Source organism: Pseudophryne corroboree, chromosome 2, assembly GCF_028390025.1.
Source record: "Pseudophryne corroboree isolate aPseCor3 chromosome 2, aPseCor3.hap2, whole genome shotgun sequence".
Taxonomy (NCBI): Eukaryota; Metazoa; Chordata; class Amphibia; order Anura; family Myobatrachidae; genus Pseudophryne; species Pseudophryne corroboree.
In genome coordinates, this window is record NC_086445.1 from 640440421 (window position 1) to 640461382 (window position 20962).

General features: G+C 44.3%; 1 protein-coding gene across 6 annotated transcripts in view; it reads right to left on the reverse strand.

The window, feature by feature from the left end:
* KIF21B (kinesin family member 21B) overlaps positions 1 to 20962 on the reverse strand; it is a 376092-nt gene that overhangs the window by 70269 nt on the left and 284861 nt on the right. For all 6 annotated transcript variants that reach the window (XM_063954959.1, XM_063954957.1, XM_063954962.1 and 3 more), the window contains 4 exons: positions 15698 to 15799; positions 15454 to 15583; positions 12750 to 12810; positions 2147 to 2204 (listed from right to left, as the gene is read on the reverse strand). In XM_063954959.1, the coding sequence (XP_063811029.1) occupies positions 2147 to 2204; positions 12750 to 12810; positions 15454 to 15583; positions 15698 to 15799 (351 nt within the window). The remainder of the gene's footprint in view (positions 1 to 2146; positions 2205 to 12749; positions 12811 to 15453; positions 15584 to 15697; positions 15800 to 20962) is intronic.

Sequence of the window (20962 nt, forward strand, 5' to 3'; positions counted from 1 at the left end):
AAACAGGTTGGAATAGTAACCCTTGTTGTGTAGGTGAAGTGGAACTGGAACAATGACCTGAGTCTGTGCCAGTTTTTGAATAGCTGCCTGTAAGGTCAAACTCGCTTCTGGAGAAGCTGGCAAGCCTGATTTGAAAAATCTGAGAGGTGGCAGTTCCCGAAACTCCAGTCTGCATCCCTGTGTGATAAGATCTTTTACCCAGGGATCTTGGCAAGATGCTGCCCCTATGTGACTGAAATATTGTAACGTAACCGGGCTCCCACCTGCCTGTCTTCCAGGCAGTGTGCGCCGCCGTCATGCTGAGGGCTTGGAGGGAACCTGATCCTGAGTGGCTGCAGCTGCGGGTTTTCCTAGCTGGTGCTGCTGCGGAAGGAAGAAATGTAGACTTACCCGCCGTAGCTTTGGATATCCACGTATCCAGTTCATCACCCAACAGAGTTTCAACCGTGAACGACAGGCTTTCCACGCTCCGCCTGGAATCCGCATCCACAGTCCACTGGCGTAGCCCTTGGCCCCTGCGTGCTAAAACTGCCATGGCAGTGGTGCATGCGTTGAGCAGACCAATTTCCTTGATGGCTTCAACCATAAAGTTAGCAGAATCCTGGATATGCTGTAGGAGTAAAACACATCATCCCTCGGTAAGGAATCTAAATCATCGATTCGAATACCTGACTATTAGGCAATGGCCTTAGTGATCCATGTGCAAGCAATAGTGGGTCTCTGGGCCACCCCCGCCGAAGTGTACAGAGATTTAAGAGTGGACTCAATCTTGCGGTCAGCCGCATCCTTCAGGGACGCCGTCCCAGGGACTGGTAACGTGATAACCTGGATACAGACGCATCCACAATCGGCAGGTTTTCCCACTTCTTCCTATCTTCTACAGGGTAGTGGGTCCCCAGGGGATGACAGACATTCAGCTGTACAAGAAATGCAGTCCCTGGACATGTAAGGGACACCCACACACACCACAATGGGGAACACAGTATAAATAGCAGACATGTCCAAACTGCGGCCCTCCAGCTGTTGTGAAACTACATATCCCAGAATGCCCGGACACAGTTTTGCTGTCAGAGAATGCTAAAGCTGTGTCAAGGCATGCTGGGATGTGTAGTTTCACAACAGCTGGAGGGCCGCAGTTTGGACATGCCTGATATATAGACTAAGTCTCAGAGAGACACAGAGCTTTGAGCCAGCCACACAGCGTCCCTAACAGCGGTAATAAAACTAAGCTGGGACGCGATATGTATATGCACAGTATAGTGCTATTAACAGCAAAACTGCTCCCCCTCCCTTCACTAAGACCCCCTGGTACCACAGTGTAACGTAAGGTCCAGTCAGAGGAGCTGCGCGCTGTCAGCGGTGCTGTAGAATGCAGAGCTGCAGAGGAAATGGCGCCGGAGAGTCGCTGGATCCGCTCAGTGGGAAGCCCCGCCCACTAAAATGGCGCGCGGCTTCCTGCACTTTTAGATTATTCTGGCCCTGAGGATTTGCAGCACAGTCTAACTAGATGCATAAGAACACTGTTAGTGTGTTTGTGAGCCAGTGTGGGTAAATATAGGAGATTCAGTGCGCCCCTCACAGCGGGACCGCTGAATCACCCTGTTACGCAGTCTGCATGAGAGCTGTGCTCCTACCCTAGTGCCGCCAGTCCCGCCGGCGTCCCGCTTACCGGGGCGCCGGCGCTGTACTCACCACTCTTCATACTTCAGGCTCTGTTAAGGGGTGACGGCTTGCTACGGAGCTCAGTGTCCTGTCAGCATGAGAAACGGGACCATTATCTTTCCAGGAAGTTGGGCCGTTCTACCCCTTAAGTCCCACTCAGCAATCAGGCTGTTGCCTAAACAGTCCTGACTGAAAATAACAAAAAAGAAAATAAATGTAGAAAACTCTTCAGGAGCTCTCCAAAGCGTGACCGGCTCTTCCGGGCACATTTTCTAGATTGAGTCTGGTAGGAGGGGCATAGAGGGAGGAGCCAGCCCACACTATTAATTTCTTAAAGTGCCCATGGCTCCTAGTGGACCCGTCTATACCCCATGGTACTAATGTGGGCCCCAGTATCCTCTAGGACGTAAGAAAAATAAACATAATGTAATAATAATAATGAAGATATATTTGATGTAATATTGCTTGTATACATAGCTTTTACCTTCCATTTAAAGTCATCATGACTATTCGATGCTTTCATTGAGAAAGAAAGAGAGGCACTGGAAAAAAAAATAGTTTGAAAATGAGGAAAAACTTGAAAAAAATGTATCAAGGCTGGAAATTCAGATTTAAAGAGCATTTTCTTATACACAAATGGCCATCATTAACTGTACATGGCCTTACCTGCATTAGACATCATCAGTTTTTATTTGCTTTGGTTAACACATATGTGTGCTTTCCATATTGAATATGCATACAGTAGTTACATACCTCTACACTGCAAGAGTGTCATGTGACCACCTTGTCAAAGAAGCGTGATCAAATCAAGGTTGGGATATGTTACATGCATTTTGGAAGTGCTCAGAGCTTCTGAAACACTGGGTCACCCCTAATCACTCTACCCTCTAAACCCCCTTGCAATGCTACACAATCCGCTGGCTCACGGATCCACTCACCAACATGAGCAGGATAAACACTGCCAGTAGTCTGGAAATAAGACTTGCCTGTTTGGGCAATGGTACTATCCATGCTATATCGGGACAGTGGAGAAGTAGATCATGCATTGCTTATATGCTGTAAAATGTACCCCTTTTCAGTGGTTCCCAAACTTTTTTGAATTACGGCCACCCTCGAGTATCAGAATTTTTTTCATTGCACCCCTGGGCCAAATGTTTCTTATTGAGAAATTCAGAAAACATATTAAATTTAAGTTATTTGTGTTTTATATGTTATCAGGCCAGGGGCAGGATTTGGACAGGAACCTATTGTTGGCCATCTCTAAGGGAGAAGTCATAATCATGGGAGACTTTAATTTACCTGGTGTAAATTGGAAGGGGTCCTTTGCAAGTTCAGTTACAACAAGTGGCAAATTTCTGAATTCCTTACAGGGAGCATCTCTCAAGTAATTGGTGAAGGAGCCCACTCGCAAAGACTCAATATTAGATTTAATTCTTACAAATGGTGACAGGATATCAAACATATATGTGGGTGAGCACCTGGGATCCAGTGATCATCAAGCAGTATGGTTTAGTATAAAGACAGGATCCAACTCCTGTCACACAAAAACAAAGGTGTTGGATTTTAGAAATGCTGACTTTGCAAAAATGGGGAGATGGTTAAGTGATTCATTGGCGGACTGGAGGAACTTGGAAGGGGTGCAGGAGATGTGGGAAAAACTGAAAAGTGCAATGCTAAGTGCAACAGACCTTTGTATCAAAATGGTTAGAAAAAGCACCAGGAAAAGGAAGCCAGTGTGGTTCACAAAAGAAGTATCAACTAGTGTGAAAGCAAAAAAGATGGCTTTTAGGAAATACAAACAGACTCAAAATAATAACGACAAAGAGGTGTATCTTGACTGACGGAAGGATGAAGAGAGATGCAGATGCCCTAATACTAGAGATTTCAAGAGGTGCTATCATGCTGAGGCTTCTAATACTATGCTGGAGGAAGAGAGATGCAGATGCACACTCCTAGCACTAAGAACACTGATAGTAAAAATAATTTAAATAAACTCTCACAATTAAAATGGAGTATGATTGAAGTTCGCGCAAATGTGTGCTAAGAACTTCAATTATACTCCATTTTAATTGTGAGAGTTTATTTAAATTATTTTTACTATCAGTGTTCTTAGTGCTAGGAGTCTGCATCTGCATCTCTCTTCCTCCAGCATAGTATTAGAAGCCTCAGCATGATAGCACCTCTTGAAATCTCTAGTATTAGGGTGTGCAGTCCAGGCCCCCCTTTTTTTCCTCTATATTTGTGTATATATTGTACACTGGAAGGCAAGGCTTCCTTCCTCTGGTATTGGCACCCCTCCCATTTACCCTCAGGTGTTTTAATTAGCTGGGTTCCTGCATTTCAGATCACACATTGTAAGGGCACTATTTAGAGGTAAGTCCTGTATACATTTATAGAATGTGATAGTATTAGGAATGTTAGGGACCCATGTGATAAAGTCACCTGGCCGCGATACATGGGCCCGCATATTTGTGCAAATGTGTGCTAAGAACTTCAATTATACTCCATGTTAATTGTGAGGGTTTATTTAAATTATTTTTACTATCAGTGTTCTTAGTGCTAGGAGTGTGCATCTGCATCTCTCTTCCCCCAGCATAGTATTAGAAGCCTCAGCATGATAGCACCTATTGAAATCTCTAGTATTAGGGTGTGCAGTCCAGGCCCCCCTTTTTTCCTCTGACGGAAGGATGCTAAGAAAGTGATCAGACGTGCAAAGGCAGAAGCTGAGGAGAAAAAGTCAGTAGATAAAGGAGGCAAAACTTTTTTTAAGTATATAAATGAAAGGAGAAAATCAAATGGAGGAATAATAAGACTTAAGACAGATAGTGAGAATTTGGTGAAGGGAGACAAGGCAATAGCAATCACCTACATAATTATTTTTGCTCAGTATTTACTACAGAAGGATAAGGGAAGGAGCCACAGTTAAGTTGCAAGGACATTCATAAAAATAAGGTAGATGAAAGTACATTTACAGAGGAGAAGGTCCTAACAGAACTTTCAAAACTATAAGTGGATAAATCAATGAGGCCAGATGGGATACACCCAAGGATACTAAAAGAGCTGAAAGATGTGCTTGTGGCACCATTAACAGAATTATTTAACCAGTCACTAAATACAGGTGCCATTCCAGAGGACTGGAAAAGAGCGAATGTGGTTCCACTGTACAAAAGTGGAAGCAAGGAAGAAGCAAGTAACTACAGACCAGTAACCCTTACATCAGTAGTAGGGAAAGTAATGGAAAAAGTATTAAAAGAAAGAGTTGTGGAATATCTTAAATCAAACAACTTACAGGATCCAAAACAGCATGGATTTACTGGTGGGAGATCATGCCAAACAAATCTTATTGACTTTTTTTAAACTCTGTGATGAAAATAATAGATCAAGCGGGAGCTGTAGATGTAGCATATCTAGACTTTAGTAAGGCATTTGACACTGTCCCACATCGCAGACTGCTAAATAAACTTGAAAGCGTGGGGGTTGATTATAAAACAGTTAAATGGATAAGAACCTGGTTGCAGGATAGGAAACAGACGGTTGTAGTAAACGGACCGCAATCTATGGAGGGAAATGTTACCAGTGAAGTACCCCAGGGATCTGTACACGGACCAGTTCTCTTTAATATCTTTGTTGGTGACACTGCAAATGGTATTGAAGGGAAAGTATGCCTTTCTGCTTCAGGGTACACTGGGCTCCACAGGGAATACATAGGGGTGTAGGGTAGAATCTTGATCCGAGGCACCAACAGGCTAAAAGATTTGACTGTTCCCAGAATGGATAGCGCCGCCTACTCTATAACCCCGCCACTGTGCACAGGAGCTTAGTTTTGTAGTTGGTGCCATGCAGTGCAGGCATACAACAGGTAGGGCTGCTCCAGCAGCACTCAGAAGAGCTTTTTTAAGTGAAATCTGAAGACAAAAGGTCAGGCGTACCTTAAATGGGTCCTTGAACAAATTTGTGAGAGTCTCCAAGTTTCGTATGGAAACCCTTCACTCTATTGTTCTGGCTTTGGAACCAGGGGATTATATGGTCTCCCTGGACATACAGGATGCTTACCTGCATATTCCTATTGCAATGTCGCATCAGCAATATCTGAGGTTTGCTGTTGGCAACCTCCATTACCAATTTCGGGTGTTACCTTTTGGTTTGACCAAGGCCCCGCGAGTCTTCACCAAAGTCATGGCGGTCATGACGGCTGTACTCCACCGTCAAGGGGTCAGGATCCTCCCGTATCTGGACGACTTGTTGATCCTAGCTAATTCCCCAGAAATACTCCTACGCCATCTGGATCTGACGCTCCAGTTTCTGCAAGCCCACGGGTGGCTCACCAACTGGAAGAAATCTTTCCTGGTCCCTGCGCAGAGCATGTTGCACCTGCGGACGTTGTTAGACCCTCGCAACCAGCGGTTGTTCTTGTCTCAGGAGAAGGTCCTGAAACTTCAAGACAGGATTCAATGCTTCCTATCTCGTCCGCAAGTGTCGATACATTCGGCGATGCAAGTGCTAGGTCTTATGGTGTCGGCCTTCGACATGGTGGAGTACGCTCAATTCCATTCCCGTCCTCTACAGAAATTGATTCTTGCCAAGTGGGACGGCCTGCCTCAACGGATCAGGTCTCACATGATCTCCTTGTCTTCGGAGGTCCGTCTGTCACTGAGCTGGTGGCTTCAGGGCCAACGATTGAGCAGGGGTCATCCCTTCTGGATTTCCAACTGGGTCCTTCTGACAACGGATGCCATGCTGAAAGGTTAGGGCGCGGTGTTGGAGCAACACTCCCTTCAGGGTCAGTGGCCCAAGGAGGAGTCTCTCCTCCCGATAAACATTCTGGAACTGCGGGAGATGTTCAATGCTCTGAACTTGGCCCAGCATGTAATACAGAACAGACCTGTTCAAGTACAGTCGGACAACGCCACCACGGTGGCGCACATAAATCATCAAGGCGGCACTCGAAGCCGCATGGCAATGAGGGAAGTGTCCAGAATTCTTCAGTGAGCAGAACGCCATCTGCCAGCCATATCGGCAGTGTTCTTCCCGGGAGTCCTAAACTGGGAAGCGGATTTCCTCAGTCGTCAGGATGTACACACCGGAGATTGAAGCCTCCATCCAGAAGTATTTCACCTCCTAGTGGACAAGTGGGGCCTCCCAGATGTGGACCTGATGGCGTCTCGACACAATCACAAGGTTCTGGTCTTCGGAGCAAGGACAAGGGATCTTCAAGCAGCGTTCGTAGATGCTCTGGCAATTCCATGGAACTTTCGGCTGCCGTACGTGTTCCCTCCGGTGTCAATCCTTCCCAGAGTAATAAGGAAGTTCAAGCAAGAAGGAGGAATCCTACTTCTGATCGCTCCAGCGTGGCCCAGACGGCATTGGTTCTCAGACCTCCAGGGTCTCTCGTTGGAGTGTCCTCTTCTGCTTCCACAACGACCAGACCTCCTCATTCAGGGCCCTTGTGTTTACCAGGATTTGGCCCATCTGGCTTTGACGGCGTGGCTCTTGAAGCTTCCGTACTAAGGGCCAAGGGTTTTTCTAAGGCGGTCATTCAGACTATGTTGAAGGCCCGTAAGCCGGCTTCTGCACGTATTTACCATAGGGTCTGGAATTCTTACTTTGCTTGGTGCGCATCTAATAATCATGACATTTATAAGTTTAGTACGGCCAAACTTTTGGCCTTTCTGCGACAGGGCCTGGACTTAGGTCTGGCCTTCATCAAGGTTCATATTTCTGCCTTGTCAGTTTGGTTTCAGAGAAAAATTGCCACTCTGCCTGATGTTCATACGTTCACTCAGGGTATGTTACGGATTCAACCTCCTTATGTCCTGCCTGTGGCTCCTTGGGATTTGTCAGTGTTTCTGTAGGCTTTACAAGAGTCTCCGTTTGAGCCTCTTGAATCTGCAGACCTTAAGTGGCTTTACCTTAAGGTATTGTTTCTGCTGGCTATTGCTTCTGCTAGACGGGTGTCGGATTTGGGTGCCTTGTCTTGTAGGTCCCCCTATCTGATTTTTCACCATGACCGGGCGGTTCTTGGAACACGTCCCAGGTACCTACCTAAGGTGGTGTCTTCTTTCCACCTTAATCAGGAGATTGTGGTTCCGGCCTTTGTTTCTCCTGAATTGTCTTCCAAAGAGCGGTCTTTGGATGTGGTACGGGCTCTCCATATCTATGTGAAGAGGACAGCTACTATCAGGAAGTCTGATCCTCTCTTTGTACTGTTTGGTTTTCACTTTGGGTTTGTATGGCTTTAGCCGCTGACACCTTCTCCTGTCGTGAGAATGTGGTGTATGTGGCTACTAACGGTTGTCGTCTCTTTTGCCTGCTACTGCACTGGGCTGGTTAACAAAACTGAGCTCCTGTGCACAGAGGCGGGGTTATAGAGGAGGCGGCGCTATGCATTCTGGGAGCAGTCAAAGCTTTTAGCCTGTTGGTGCCTCGGATCAAGATCCTACTCTACACCCCGATGTTATTCCCTGTGAAGCCCAGTGTACCTCGCAGAAAGAGATTTAACAACGGTATGTTCTTACCATAAATCTCGTTTTTTGCAGATGATACAAAGATATGCAACAGGGTAGACACACCAGGAGGAGTAAACCAAATGATTGGTGACCTAGCTAGGCTTGAGAAATGGTCAAGAACGTGGCAACTACAGTTTAATGCTAAAAAATGCTAAATCATGCACTTGGGTCTCAAAAACCCAAAGGCTAAATATAGTATCAAGGGTAGAAAAGGATTTAGGAGTCACTATTTCAAGTGACTTAAAGGCAGGAAAGCAATGCAACAAAGCAATGAGAAAGGCCAGTCAGATGCTTGGTTGCATAGGGGGAGGAATCAGTAGCATGAAAAAGGAAGTAATAATGCCACTGTATAGGTCATTGGTACGGCCTCATCTGGAATACTGTGTCCAGTTCTGGAGACCATGGGGGTCATTCCGAGTTGATCGTAATTTAAATTTAGCACAGCTACGATCATCTTTCCTGACATGCGGGGGGACGCCCAGCACGGGGCTAGTCCGCCCCGCATGTCAGTCCGGCCCCCCCTCGCAGAAGTGCAAAGGCATCGCACAGCGGCGATGCCTTTGCACTTCAGGAGTAGCTCCTGGCCAGCGCAGCTTTAGCGTGCTGGCCGGGAGCTACTCCTCGCTCCCTGGCCCGCAGCGGCTGCGTATGACGTCACGCAGCCTCTGCGGCCCGCCCACCGCACCTACGAAACGGCGGCCAAACGCCGCCGTTTCGCCCCCTCCCGCCCATCAATCGCCTCTGCCTGAGGAATGACCCCCCCATATCTCCAGAAGGATATAAATACATTAGAGAGTGTACAAAGCAGGGCAACTAAAATGGTGCATGGCCTACATCACAAAACTTACCCAGAAAGGCTAAAAGATCTTAATATGTATAGTTTGGAGCAGAGAAGGGAAAGGGGGAACATGATAGAAACTTTCAAATATACCAAGGGTTTTAACAAAGTTCAGAAGGGAAACATTCTTCAAAGGAAGAGGAGTATTAGAACTCGAGGACATACACTGAAACCGGAGAGAGGCAGGTTCAGGGGAAATTTAAGGGAAAATTACTTCACAGAAAGGGTAGTGGGTAAGTGGAATAGCCTCCCATCAGAGGTGGTTGAGGCTGTAGAGCAATTTAAACATGCTTGGGATAGGCATATGAATATTCTTACAAAGAATTAAGGTTCAAAAAGGGTTGAGATTACCCAAAGGATAAAAAAAAGGGCAGACTAGATGGGCCAAGTGGTTCATATCTGCCGTCAAATTCTATGTTTCTATCATTAGGTTAAGTTATGTAGTGAGGGGCAGGATTTGCTTCTGTTTCTGCACATATTTTATGATTGGAAGCCACAAGCACTGGTTTTGCCTATTACAGTGACTATAAATAAATTGAATTGGTCCTGGAACACCAACACAGGGCACCCACGCACAGAGCCGATGCTAGGATGTTCGGCGCCCCCTGCAAACTATAAATTTGCGCCCTTCCATACTTTACAAAGGGACAGCACACATAATGCCCCCTGTAACAGTGATGCTTATATACGTAACGCCCCCTGTACCAGTGACAGTTACACATGTAACGCTCCCTGTACCAGTGACACTTACACACGTAACGCTCCCTGTACCAGTGATGACTGCACACATAACGACCCCTGTAGCAGCGAGGCATACACGCGTAATTCCCCCTGTACCAGCAACGCTTATACATGTAACGCCCCTGTACCAGTGACGCTTACATTCGTAACGCCCCCCTGTAGCAGTGACGCTTACACGCGTAACGCCACCTGTAATAGTGACGCATACATGCGAATCGCCCCCCTGTACCAGTGACGCTTACACACGTAAAGCCCCCTGTAGCAGTGACACACGCGTAACGCCCCCTGTAGCAGTGACACTTACACACGTAATGCCCCCTGTAGCAGTGACACTTACACGTGTAACGCCACCTGTAGCAGTGACGCATACATGCGAATCGCCCCCCCTGTACCTTGTGATGCTGACACACGTAAAGCCCTCTGTAGCAGTGACACTTACACGCGTAATGCCCCCTGTAGCAGTGAAGCTTACACATGTAATGCCCCCTGTAGCAGCGACGCTTACACATGTAACGCCCCCTGTACCAGTGATGCTTACACGCGTAACGTCCCCTGTACCAGTGACGCCTACACACGTAACACCCCCTGTACAAGTGACGCTTACACACATAATGCCCACTGTGCCAGTGACGCTTACATACGTAACGCCCCCTATACCAGTAACGCCTACACAAGTAACGCCCCCTGTAGCAGTGACGCTTAGACACGTAACACCCCCTGTACCAGTGACGCTTACACATGTAACTCCCCATGTACCAGTGACGCTTACACACGTAACGCCCCCTGTACCAGTGACGCTTATACATGTAATGCCCCCTGTAGCGGTGATGCTTATACACGTAACGCCCCCTGTACCAGTGATGCTTGCACACGTAACGCCTCCTGTACAAGTGATGCTTACACACGTAACGCCCCCGTAGCAGCGAGGCATACATGCGTAACGCCCCCTGTACCAGCGGTGCTTACACGCGTAACGTGTAGCAATGACGCTTATACATGTAATGACCCCTGTACCAGTGACGCTTACACACATTATGCTGCAGTCATACATATACACACACACACACACACACTCACACATACACACACACCACATACACACGCACTGTACATACATTACACACATACAGTCACACATACAGTACATATACAGTACTCAGATACTGTATACACACACACACACACACACACCTCTCATTCACGCACTCACTCACTCACTCACTCTCTTTCCATCCACTTACCTAAGGAAGTCTAGCAGGCCAGAGCTGTAGCACCTCATCCTCCTGTGTTGCAGGCTGCAGCCTGGTCCTGTGTAGCCCCGCCCATTTTTCCACTGTAGCTTTCCCCCCTTTTTAAGTCACACACACTTCAATGTCATAGGGGAGGGGATCCTTCATGCTGCCGGTGCAACTGCCTGTCGTAGAGTGTGACAGGTGCAGCAGCCGGCAGCCCCAGGGACAGCAGCTCAGCACAGGGATGCAGAGCAGGGAGAGCACCTCTCCAGCCTGGCGCCTTCCTGCTTTGCATCCCTTTGCTGAGTGGCCAGCGCCCAGACTGCCCCTGCAAGTGCCCTGAGGCACCCAGTTTGGGAACCACTGTGCTAGATCCTTAATTGCTCTATAAACAGGTACATTATCGTTCATTCATTTCATGTTCATACAAGCCTGTCCTTCATTGGGGATTATTTATAAAGTTCTAAATAGTCCATTGAAAGAAATGGTCCATTGGGGAGTCACATAATTATCATGTGGTTGGGTGGGAGGGTCACGGAATTTCCAGGGGGTATACAGGTGCAATACAGGAGCTTGGGCAACTTAAACCAAACGCTAAACGTCCAAGGTCTTCCACATGTGGCAGCCTGGTAGTTCAGCATTTTCCATATTTTCCATACAGATCCATAAGGGACAGAACAAAGTATTTGAGAAAGAGGGAAAGTGAAGAGAGAATCATTCTTTAACAAGAACCACAATCCTAAAAATAAATAATAGAGAAAGAAACAAAGAGGCTTATTTAATAACAAGTAATATTCATGTTATCACTTGTTACTAATCATAAATGGTCCAACCAATCAGCTCTTAAGGAGTGATAACATGACTATCACTCATTATGAAATATGCCCCAAAGAGCTTAGTGGGAGGATATTTGTTGTCCCCCAAAGAACTGAGAGAAAAAATTTTCACAGAAATTTTCATCAGGCTGATCAAGTTGACCTGCTCTATGAAATGCGTAGCACTACACAAGCGAAATACTGTAAATGTTAGCTTTTTCTTGAATTTCTGCTTTATTTCTTAAAGTTTATTATTTGTGGTATTTGCATACATCTAGGTATTCTAATAAAAAGTTTTTTTTTGTTAATTTGATATATTTTAATTAAAATGATATACTGTGTATATATATATATATATATATATATTATCGCGCTCGCAGTGAGGTTGACAGGAAGGGACTGTTTGGTAGAGTTAACAGGGAGTGGTGGGAAAAACGCAGGCGTATTATGGCCATTTTTGGGGCGTGTATCTGCCTTCAGCTGCGATTATGTATGTAGAAAAACATGGAGCCAGTGTTACTACTGCCGTGGCCAGTCTGCATACAGTAGCTATATGTCTATTCTTACAGAAAATGTTCCTCTTTCTTGCGTATAGGCCGTGAATGTGTATGCAGTTCCGAATGAGTCTGCAATGGCTCCCGTTGGCATCTATCTTCTCTTCTGGGTGGCAACTTCACTTGCGATGATTAGCAAATCCTTGGCCCAAAATTTTGCATCTGCATAGGCAACTGTGTACAAACATGAATTACTGTGGGCCACAATGTCATTATGACCCATGGCCCTTTAGGTGCTGTAAAACTACAAATCCCAGGATACCCTGCCAGATATACCATTATTTAGAAAAAGTACGGGGGAGCTTGCAGTTTCACTTAACACCCATAGGTTGCCCATGCCTGTTTATTGCTTTCACTTTTCTCAGAGTTCATAAATACAGATTGTTCACGAACACACCTACCTTCCATCTGACATTTGACTGAGTTCTGACACCTCCTCATCTGTGCTGGCATATCCATTCTCTGTAACATAAACAATATTTTCATATTATCTTATATAATAAAAGGCTAGCGCTGCTCCTCACCTCTCTGAGGGAATTCAAGTGTTTTGCGTGCCGGCAGCTACTATATGGCGCCCAACGGAGCAATATAAGCGTTGCTCCATTTGGGCACTCACAGCCATGTCAGCCGGCGCTGACTTACTGTTATGTTGTTCCATTATTTTAATGGTCTGGTACCTAGTTAGCTATATAATATTGGTTAACGTATTTTATAAGTTAACCAATATTATATTTATTAACCTTTATATTGGTTAAACTTTTTTTAAATTTAAAAAAAATTATAATTAAGTGTGTTAAACAGCAAGAAATTGTGGGCCTGCTTTGATTTTAACTCACTTACTCCAAACATACAATGTAAAAATGACATAACAATAACTGGGCATTTACACGTGTATCAGTTGCACGTATCACCACATACAGTAATGTTATCCGAACAGCCATCTGTGTTAAAAAAAATATAGCCGTAACAATAATGAATTTAGCTGAAGGAGTAAAACAGACACCTTCACATCAGCCCTTCATTATTTACAAGAGATATGACTTTCAGAAGGCTTATATGGAAATACAACCAAGTCTAATTATGTCACATATCCATGACTTACATTGAAGGCCAGTACTCACTGGCCGATGTGGGAGAGATGTGTGCTGAGCGAACCGAACTGCTTAGATTTTAAGCAGTGATCGCTCCGTGAGTACCCCCCTTAACACATCCTTATAGTACTCAGCTAACGTTACACTTGATTACATTAATTCTCTAGATCAAAGGGCCGCAAAACTAAGAAAACATAAATCTAGACACAGTTGCATATTGGTGTGCATGTGCAGTAAATAAATACATACAGTATGTGTACACCATAGCTGACTTGTGTCCACCTCTTTACGGGGTTCTTTTAAGAGTATTACTTTTACTGCACCAACCTCTTAATCAGGCCCACAGAGACCAGACAGTGACCCGCCTATTACAGTGCATGAGGAAAATGATCTGTGATTTGCTGTGGGACAAAACATTGGGAAGTGAGGTAAGGGAAATATACCAACAGTGTGTTGTTTAAAGATCAATGTACATAGAGGCATTTGTAGTAGTAAATGTTTAATATAAAAATAAGTTGTCTATTCCCTCCCCAAGTAGCACTCTGTATCCTATGTGAGGTCCTCACTTTGCCTCAACGCAAAATCACCAGTAATTTTAAGTGCAAGGGTGGTTTAATAAGTAAGGTAACAAGGCATGTCACATGTGCAATGTTCTCTATTTCAGTCTAATTTCCCACCAGCCCATACCACTGCTTCCCAACATAGCCATTACAGGGCACCTCATATCAGTCATACTGTCCCAACATCAGCTGTAAGATGGCAGGGCTGGCAGAAACATGGTCAAACATTGAGATAAGCAGTGTGATCAGATTTCTGTGTCTAACTGGCACATCAGCAGCTGAAATTCATCACCAACTTGTTGAGGTGTACGGTGATAATTTCATGTCACGGAAACAGGTTTGGGTTTGGTGCACTGCCTTTGATAACGACAGGACAGACATTCAATATGAGCAGTGATCTGGCTGGCCAAGCATGTCCACCACAGGCAGTGCACCAAACCCAAACCTGTTTCCGTGACATGACATTATCACCGTACACTTCGACAAGTTGGCGATTAATTTCAGCTGCTAATGTGCCTTTTAGATGCTTATATCTGATCGCTCTACGCACCTTAACGTTTGACCATGTTTCCACCACACCCATCATCTTACAACTGATGTTAGGACAGTATGACTAATATGAGGCGCAGTCTAATGGCTGTGAGGGGAAGCAGTGGTCTATCTGCTCTGGCCTGGTGGGTAATTGGAATGAATAGAAAATATTACACATGTGAGAGATCTTTTTACCTTACTGGTACTGCACAAGCGAGAGTGGACGTCACCAGGGAGGGAAACTACAGATCCCTTTCCCGAAGAAATCTGCAGTAAGTAACCCATAGGTTACAGTATAGATAGCGTTAGCTTTGGAGCCAAAGTTTGGTAAATTTAACATTGAAGCAGCTCCGTGGTATTTCAGTGTACCCCCAGATATCGGATGTTTTCATGGGATATTACGTAAATATAATAAGTAGGTCCTTTTGATTGGCCCAGCAAGCTGTGGAGGAGGAGAAATCACTCCCTCCGCAACATGTGTGATGCGTAGGGGAACATTTTTCTTCCTCCACAGCTTAACTGGCCTCTCAGACAATGCCAGGTCCTCGTAATAAGTACTCCCCCCCCCCCCCCCACCACCACCACACACACCCTTTCGGCACTCCTACACACAAGATTTGTACACCTCTGCAGAGGCAGCGTAGCTATTTTCTGACAAGTTGTCATCATGAGAATGTACGTGCATCTCCCTATAGCAGATGCAACATTGTGCCAACTATAAGGAGCGTTTGTATATATCTGCAGGTCTGCCTGCTAGCATTTGTGTGAACATGCCCTCACTGAACTTTTCCTATCCATCACACAGTACTTGCTAACTTTAACAGGCCAGGCGCTTCTTATCCTTAGGCAAAAAGAAGATCCAGGGCAAAGATGATGTGATTCTCAGAGTACTACCTTTACCATCCATGCCACAAAGAACTTACCATTCTGCATGGATTGGCATTCAGATCTCTCCAGCACCATCTGACTTTGTGAGAATACAGTTATGTCAGTCTGACGAATCCGAGCTTCTAGTATCCGGATCTGAGCTTCCTTCTGGGCAACCTGTAAGCCCTGAAAAAGAAGAGATTGATGCGTCTTGTCAGTTATTCTCAACATGAATATATATGGAATTTGATTGGAAATAAATTAAAACGATATGTTCTGCTACATCTCAGTATTTTCTACCTTGTCTATGGATGCACGTAGGAAGTTGTCAAGCAGATGACGTGCTTCTGTTAATGAACAGGAACTTATGACAACTGAAGTGTCTGTTGAGTCCAGATCCTCCTAAACAAGTTGCAATCAATATAAAAATATTAGCAGTGTTTGCTTTAACAGTACAGATTGCAATGTGTATCATATATTTTGTGAATCATGAGATACTGGAGCTAAAAAGGTTAAAAAATGATTTCCTTCTAAGAGGAAGAAATTATCTGTACAGTTTGATAATAAATTATATTATAGCCCTTTCACACCAATAACCTGGGTCCGACCTGGTTTATCTAACCTGAAATTCATACCGCATGCTGGACATGGGTTATTACACAGAGAGAAAGAAAAAAATGAGACTCTTGTTTGGGGGCACGCTTATCAACATATAGGGCCTTATTCAGAGATGGTCGCAGATTGCAGCATATGTAGCCAGATCTGTGTACATGATAGAGGCTGCCCAGCATGTGTAAGGTCGCCCTCCGATGCGTTTGCAATCTAATTGAGGAGGCATCGGATCTAAGGTTAACCCCTGGCAGCGCATCTTGCGCTGTCAGGCATTCAGCAAGCATCTTTTTTTTTCAAAGTGGCTACATGTGATGTCATGCAACCACCCCGAAAATGCTCCCGGAAGGCCCCCATTTGCCCATCCCCAACAACGCTCGCCCTTGTCAACCACATTGCAGCTGCATCCTTCAGGGATGTGGCCGCAATGCGTATGTCCACGCAGCCACCGTGCATGCACAGTTTGCCACCATCAGCAATCTGCTCTGCATGCCGCAACAACGGCAGGGTCTGAATGACCCCCATAGTCATTAAAACTTAGCTTTTATCATTTCTATCATGAAAAACACACGGAAACTCAATCGCTGAGGACAAAAAAGAAAAGCTTTGTTTAGCAAACTTATGGGATGGTCTGAGCACAGGTATAGTTACAAAAAGCAGATGTGGTTGCAGTCTAATCAGTAATCCTTTTTAAGAATTCTGTTGTCTTATGATGAGATACCTCTGAGACAAGGGTAAGGTACTTATGTATCTGGTGGTGCTCCCCAAGAAGCAAAGCCATAATTACACAGAGAGATAGAAAAAAGTAGACTCTTTTGTTTGGGGGCACTCTCATTAACATATATTCGTTAAAACTTAGCTTTTACTACTTCTATCATCAAAAACACAAAATATACAAAATAAGCTTTCTCATGAAGAGAGCAATATTCAATAGGAGCGTATTAAATCAGTGAGGGATAAATATCCCATTGACACATCAGTCTATACATGCTGCAATAAGTAGCACTATCACGTGGCAACCAGTATAGCATAAATTGGATAGCCTTTGTCAGGGGCGCTTTAAGAAAGGAGTAGGCCCGTGTTCAGCCTCCTCCATTCGGGCCCCTCCTCTCTGCCGGCAGCACTGAGAGTCTGAGCATGCGCAGAACTCTGTGAAAATGGACGCTGAGCCATTTTCACTGTGTTTTAACAGCACTGCGGATGCCGGTGCTGGACTCCGGAGTGGATGAGTATTCTAAAATGGGTGCAGCGTGTGCAGTGGGGGCCCCCTCTGGACTCAGGGGCCCATGTGCACCGCACACACTGCACCCGTTATAGAAACGCCAGTGGCCTTTGTTAAAGATTCCTACTCTGAAGTCATTATTTCAGCGTTATCAAGATATGGATACATCAATCATAGGTTATAAATCATTGACTTCACACATACCATGTATTTAACAGTATGTAGCATATATACAGGTTGAGCATCCCATATCCAAACTGCTTGGACCAGAAGTATTTTGGATATCGGATTTTTCCGTATTTTGAAATAGTTGCATACCATAATGAGATATCATGGCGATGGGACAGATACACACAGCCTGAAGGTCATTTTAGCCAATATTTTTAATAAATTTGTGCATTAAACAAAGTTTGTACATTGTGCTATCAGAAAACAAAGGTTTCACTATCTCACTCTCACTCAGAAAATTCCGTATTTTGGAATATTTGGATATGGGATACTCAACCTGTATTGAGGACTATCAAATGGAGCATAACAGGTTTTCCCCTATTAAACCAGCTCGTAAATAGCTGGATAAACAGCAATATGCTCATATAACAATGCATTATGAAAATATTTGTTGATATAACTGAGAGAAATATGGAATTTAGTTGTTGTGTAAAGATCAGTTGGACAAGCACCTACATGTGATAGAAGTACAGATCTGCTTTTAGCCATCTGCATCAAATGGGTCAATGAGAGCCTCTATATCCAACGTCAGGGGTATATTTACTAAGGTGTTTGTTTTTTAGAAGTGGAGATGTTGCCCGTAGCAACTAATCAGATTTCACTAAACATTTATCTAGCTGCTTCTAGAACATAATAGCTAGAATCTGATTGGTTGCTATGGGCAACATCTACGCTTCTAAATACTTCTAAAAAACTCACTCCTTAGTAAATATACCCCTACAGTATGTGTTTAAAATATTGTCCTGCAACTGCTGTCAGCCTTAAGAAATTGGGCTTATGAGAGTACACAAAGTAAGGCTCAAGTACAAAGGTTGCATGTGATAGACGGCAAAAATATTTGTGTGTTGTATTCAATGTAAGTAAATAAGATTTAAAAATGTATTTGTTGTGACTCATTCATTTGGGTGAACAAAATTTTTTCATCAGACCTTGACTGTGTGGCAAATGTTTTACGCAGTATAGACAGCAGGTCAAAACATCTCCCATAATGGCACTGACAGCTCCAAATATATTTGTGAGCATAATAAGAGTTGCCAAACTTGAATAGATTGTTAAAGAGAGAAATTAGAAAAGGCCTCACTCCCTGATTGACTCTGCTGCTGTTGCTGTGCATGTGTCCACAGCAGTCATTGCTTAGCATATAACAACTGAGTGAAATACTGGGAGGCACAAGTAAAATAACTACTCAAAAAGGGTATAGGGGATTAATTCCCTTGGTGAGGTTATTCCTCACTACCCAGTGACAGTATTACAATATTCCAGAAGTATGAGAGAATGGATATGCTGTCTGTAAGTGGGCACCTGGTGTGCTCACAGCCAGTGTCCTTCAAAAAACAAAACCTATGCCCGTTTCACCCTTGGGGCTTGGCCACCGTGACTAAGCTCCAAGGGTGAAACAGACGGAGGTTTGAGAACCAGTGTGTATAGGCTTCACATACTATGCCTTTAAACCAGGACCCTCGTGAATAACACAGGTTCTGTGGCTAATTAAAACCAGGTGAAATCTAGGCTTGAAGTCAGCCAGCTAGAGAACCTGTGTAAATCATGAGTGTCCCAGTTTAAAAAGATAGTATGGTTAGCCTAAGCATGTAGATTATGACCAGTATACAATATGGAGTTCATCGTCCAGTGACTACTGTACAGAAAAATGTATTTCTTCTTCGTTCCTCCATGAAAACCATTACTGAGTTTCCATCCCATTCTCCTATGTTTATTCCCAAGGGACCGTCCATCTGGTGTATATAGTCCAACTCCTCTTTCTCCCTACTCTTTTTCCTGTCTCCTTGTGAAGACTAGTTTAGGGAAAGTTGTTGTTTTGATCACAGGTTTTAACTAATATTTCATTCCCAGCGTATGCGCTTAATAGAACCATGATCTGTGGCTGGGGTGGTCTTCCAGGGATATCACTCTCAGAGTGTTTGAAGGCAGGCTAGAAGGTGGTCCAGCAAGAAGTCAGGCTCATCAGACGACTCACAAAGAGCCTCATATTTTATGTCAAGCGTATGTGCCTCATGGAGCCACGGACTGAGGCAATGGTGGCACGCCCATGAATATCACTTTCAGTGTTTGAAAACTCTTGAGTCAGGAACAGTGCATAAACACACATTGGAAGGGGGCCACACACTGGAAAAATTTGCTCCCTTTGCTGGTCATCACCCACACAAGGTAAGTCCTTATTAGGGGTGCTTAAATACGTTCTATGTAGAAAGTATACCCAAGTAATTCTGCTATGCACTTTCAGCAGCAGTGGGCCCTACGTGAAAGCATTTAAGAAAAACATTTATAATGCACCATGTGGTAAAACTGTGTGTTTGACTTTGTATTCAAGAAGTTATCCTCTGTGAAGAGCCTGTACCTGTTTCTAGTCAGCTGCATGACGTGGTTAAAGATCACTCTCCTAATAGCGCATTTAGAACACCTCAGTCTCTGTGTCTTGCTTATCTGGGCTAATTGCCAATTAAGCTGTTGTGGGCTACACCCAGGACTTGCTAATGTTATTCCTGCACCATTTTGTGTTCAGGATCGGTCCATCGAGCTAAATATTCCATTCTGAAAATATTTAAAATGTCTACACTTCTAGTTTGAAGTTTATCCGGTCTTCCGGCTACAGGATTTTTCAGATAGGATTCTGCTACAGTGTTTCCATTCCATAACAACTATTCAGCATTTCTCTCTGTGATTGATTCCTATATATCTTCAATTATTTTATTAATAAGTATTCTGCATCAGGATTTGTTCCAATAATTGCTCTATTTTAACTAATACCTACCAATCTCAGCAACTCTATAACTTGGTGAATATTCAGCATTCATCTGTGACTGTTGGTGATTTAAGACCAAAATTCAGAAAAACTGCAAGGCAGTCTTGCCAGAATTTAACACAGATAACCTGTGAAACAGGAGAAATTTTTAATTGATGTTCAATACACAGGGTTGATGTTGCAGGTGTAGTATTAATGTCTAGATTAACCATTCTGTAGGATGGAATCTCACTTCATGACACTATGGGGTATATTTACTAAAAGTTGATTTTGGTCGATGTTTGGTTGTTTTTATTCAATTTTGTGTTTAAGGGTCTAAATCACACTTTTACTAACAGATGATTTTTGACATTGTTCAAAAAAAATGTCAAAAGTCATCTGTTATACCCCTTTCACACCGCAAACCCGGGTCCGACCCAGTAGTTTGAACCCGGGTCCAACCCGGATCGGACACGGGTCAGACCCTTTCACACTACACTTTCATCCCGGGGTATTGCAGGGTTGGCTCCTTTTAACTCAACCCGGGTCAGCAATTAAAACACCATGGATTTCATTTTAAAAGGACTCTTTTTGGCTTAGAAAGATGGGTGTCAGAAGGGGACAAAATGAGAGGGTGGGGACAGCTCACAGCATTGCAGGAATCATGGCTGACAGAGCTATGTTTTTATATACAATTGCATCTTTAACTGTTCCAGTAACAAACCACCCAACTGTCCCGATTTTCGTGGGACAGTCCCGTTTTTTG